Source organism: Dipodomys ordii, unplaced genomic scaffold, assembly GCF_000151885.1.
Source record: "Dipodomys ordii isolate 6190 unplaced genomic scaffold, Dord_2.0 Scaffold1, whole genome shotgun sequence".
Taxonomy (NCBI): domain Eukaryota; kingdom Metazoa; phylum Chordata; class Mammalia; order Rodentia; family Heteromyidae; genus Dipodomys; species Dipodomys ordii.
The window spans coordinates 37,859,916-37,862,968 of record NW_012267217.1 but is presented as its reverse complement, the minus strand read 5'-3'; the positions used below and the strand labels follow the sequence as shown (position 1 = coordinate 37,862,968).

At 42.0% G+C, this 3,053-nt stretch overlaps 1 protein-coding gene across 1 annotated transcript in view; it reads right to left on the bottom strand.

Moving 5' to 3' along the window:
* The window catches only part of LOC105984047 (aldehyde oxidase 2-like), an 89,672-nt gene that overhangs the window by 23,739 nt on the left and 62,880 nt on the right, over positions 1-3,053 (bottom strand). Inside the window, 1 exon segment of the mRNA XM_013014136.1 lies at positions 1,263-1,337. Coding sequence (XP_012869590.1) covers positions 1,263-1,337 — 75 coding nt within the window.

The following is a 3,053-nucleotide window of genomic DNA, read 5'->3' as shown; positions in this document are numbered from 1 at the left end:
TTCTCCTTCTCCTTCTCCTTCTTCTTCTTCTTCTTCTTCTTCTTCTTCTTCTTCTTCTTCTTCTTCTTCTTCTTCTTCTTCTTCTTCTTCCTTTTTTTCCTTCTTGCCAGTCCTGGGCTTGAACTCTGGGCCTTGGCACTGTCCCTGAGCTTCTTTTGCTCAAGGCTAGCACTCTACTACTTGAGCCACAACACCACTTCAAGCTTTTTTGTGTGTGTATGTAGTACTGAGGAATTGAGTCCAGGACTTCATGCATGCGAGGCAAGCACTCTGCCATTAAGCCACATTCCCAGTCCTGAAAATTTCTTTCTGATGGGGTTTGGAAGTCCGGATGGAACAAAGTACTCATAGGATCCTTCTGTATATCCATGGCACAGAGGGTAAACTCAAAATTTTTGTGAAGATACATTTCTAAGTGTTAAAACTCTAGTAAGAGCATGTATGTGAGAGAATGAAAAAGATGTGGGGTATTGTTGTGTTAGGTTAAGTTACATTCAATAGCAACTAGGCCTTTCAGTTTTTTTCTTCTCTACGGAAAGCATCCATTTTTTATTTTGCTCTTCCCTGCAATTTTATTAATGATGCATAAATGGCTAATAGACAGACATCACCAACTTAACTGACCTATCTTTACTATCCTGAGTATCCTACAGTATCCAGTTTACCCAACAATTGCTCATAAGGTAGTTGAAAAGTATCTTAATGGACCAAGTTTATACAATAAATAAATACAACTTACATAATCAGCCATTATATCTTCTTAAATAAAACAAACAAAAAATTAAAACAATGTCATGTTTTCTCCAACATTTAAAACATTTACCCAAATTTCTGATTGGGAATAGAAGAGACTAACAAGAAATATGAGATAAAATTATCTGTGAAACTGTCCATCATTGTTTATTGAACAGTAGTGTCTTTGAGTGGATTAAAAAGGACCAGTCTTTTCCTTCTTTTTTCTTTTTTGTCCTTCAGCAAAGAGGAGAAGCCTCAGTATTCTTCATAGGTGTCCCTTCCTCTTCCCAGTTACTCCTATTTCTCTTCATCCATATATGGCTTAAGTCCTACAGTAGCCTTTTCAACCTATCCTATCCTCTCACAGAAATCTACTCAGCTGGGGAACTTCTCCAAATGTGGGGGAAGGATGCTATATCATGCTGACAATGTTGCAGGGTGTCTGGCACCGCCACTGGGCTCTCTCAGCACTGGCTTAGATTGTTTCTCCATTTGTAGCAATAAATGCAGAGGAATCTAATACTTACCCAGTCTTCCCATATACCTTCTGGATTTTTCTTAATGATGGGCTCAAGGCGTTTCAATAGGATCTGACAAGCATTCTTGAAGACATGGAAAATACACATTAGAAAAGATCTTAGTGATTAGCATTTGTGTGAAAGTATATTCCCTGTGCTTGTGGGGTACCTGTTCCTGATAGTTGGGAACACAGAGATAATACAGTTCCTGCCCTTGAGAATAATACGGGCCCCCAGTGATTAGGAGGGCTAACCCCTGATGGGAACCCGTTTTGTTCTCATAATGCCATGTTCTTCAATGGCCCACCCTCCGCCTGAGAACCCTCTTGGTTCTCAGGAAAACTTCACCCCTGACCTGCAAATGGACTGCCGGCATCAGGATATCGCTACCATAAAACCTGTCGAACAGCATAGTGCGGACAATAAACCCCCAACAGGACAGGACAAAGTAACTCCAAAGAAGAGTCTCACCCTAGAATGTATAAAAACTTACTGCCCTCCCCACCTCTCTGTCTCCCTGACCCTGCTGGGGATTGCATGGAGTCCCTCTGCAGCCATGATCAAAGCCTGTTCTGGTCTGCCGAGTCTCTGCCTTCTTTCTGCCTTCTGCTTGCTCTTTCTTACCACTCAGGACTCAGTTTCCCCCAACTTCCTGGTTCACTTCCTTTGAAAATATTGTTGAGCTGAGTTTCTACTTTTGGACATTTTGTATGTGTGTAATGTTTCAAGACTTTAATCCTCTCCTCTCCTTTTTTTAAAAAAAATTTATTGTCAAGGTGATGTACTGATGTACAGAGGGGTTATAGTTATGTAAGTAAGGTAATAAGTACATTTCTTGTCTAACTTGTTACCTCTTCCCTCATTTTTCTCCCCTTTTCCTTCCTCTCCATTCCCCTTCCCCAAGGTTGTACAGATCATTTCCAACATATTGTCTTGCTGTTGCATAGGTTCCCCCTTTGTCCTTTGTCTCACCATTTCGGGTTTTTTGTTGTTGTTGTTAGTCATGGGGCTTGAACTCTGGGCCTGGGCTCTGTCCCTCAGCTCTTCAGCTCAAGGCTAGCACTCCACCACTTGAGCCACAGACCACTTCTGGCTTTTTCTGTTTATGTGGTGCTGAGGAATGGAACCCAGGGCCTCATGCATGAAGGCAAGCACTCTACCACTGAGCTACCTTCCCAGTCCCAATGTCTCACCATTTTTTTTTTTTTGGTGCCAGTCCTGGGGCTTGAACTTAGGGCTTAGGTGCTGTCCCTGAGCTCTTTATATTCAAGGTTGGCATTCTACCACTTGAGCTACAACCTCTACTTCTGGCTTTTTAGTGGTTAATTGGAATAAGAGTCTCACAGACTTTCCTGCCCAGGCTGGCTTCAGACCATGTTCCTCAGATACCAGTCTTGAGTAGCTAGGATTACAGGTGTGAGCTACCAATACTGGCTTAATTCCTTCTTTTCCTTATCCATCTCTGAACTATGCTTCTTTTGGCATTTTCCAGCCATGAAAACGAATGGAACATTCCATTTCTATTAAAAGTTGTGCTTTCTAGGCTGTAACAATGGCACTCCGTATCCCTCTGGATATGAAACATTCACTCTATCTCTTCCTCCATCTGTTTATCCATTCTCTCTCATACACTACATCGACAGCTTGGCTTTGGGTTCCTAATAAGAAAATAAGAAAATTTGTTTTATAATAATCTAGGCGCAGGCTGGGAAGGTGGCTCAGTGGTAGAGTGCTTGCCTTGCATGCCTGAGGCCCTGGGTTCGATTCCTCAGCACCACATAAGCAAAAAGAAAAAAGCTG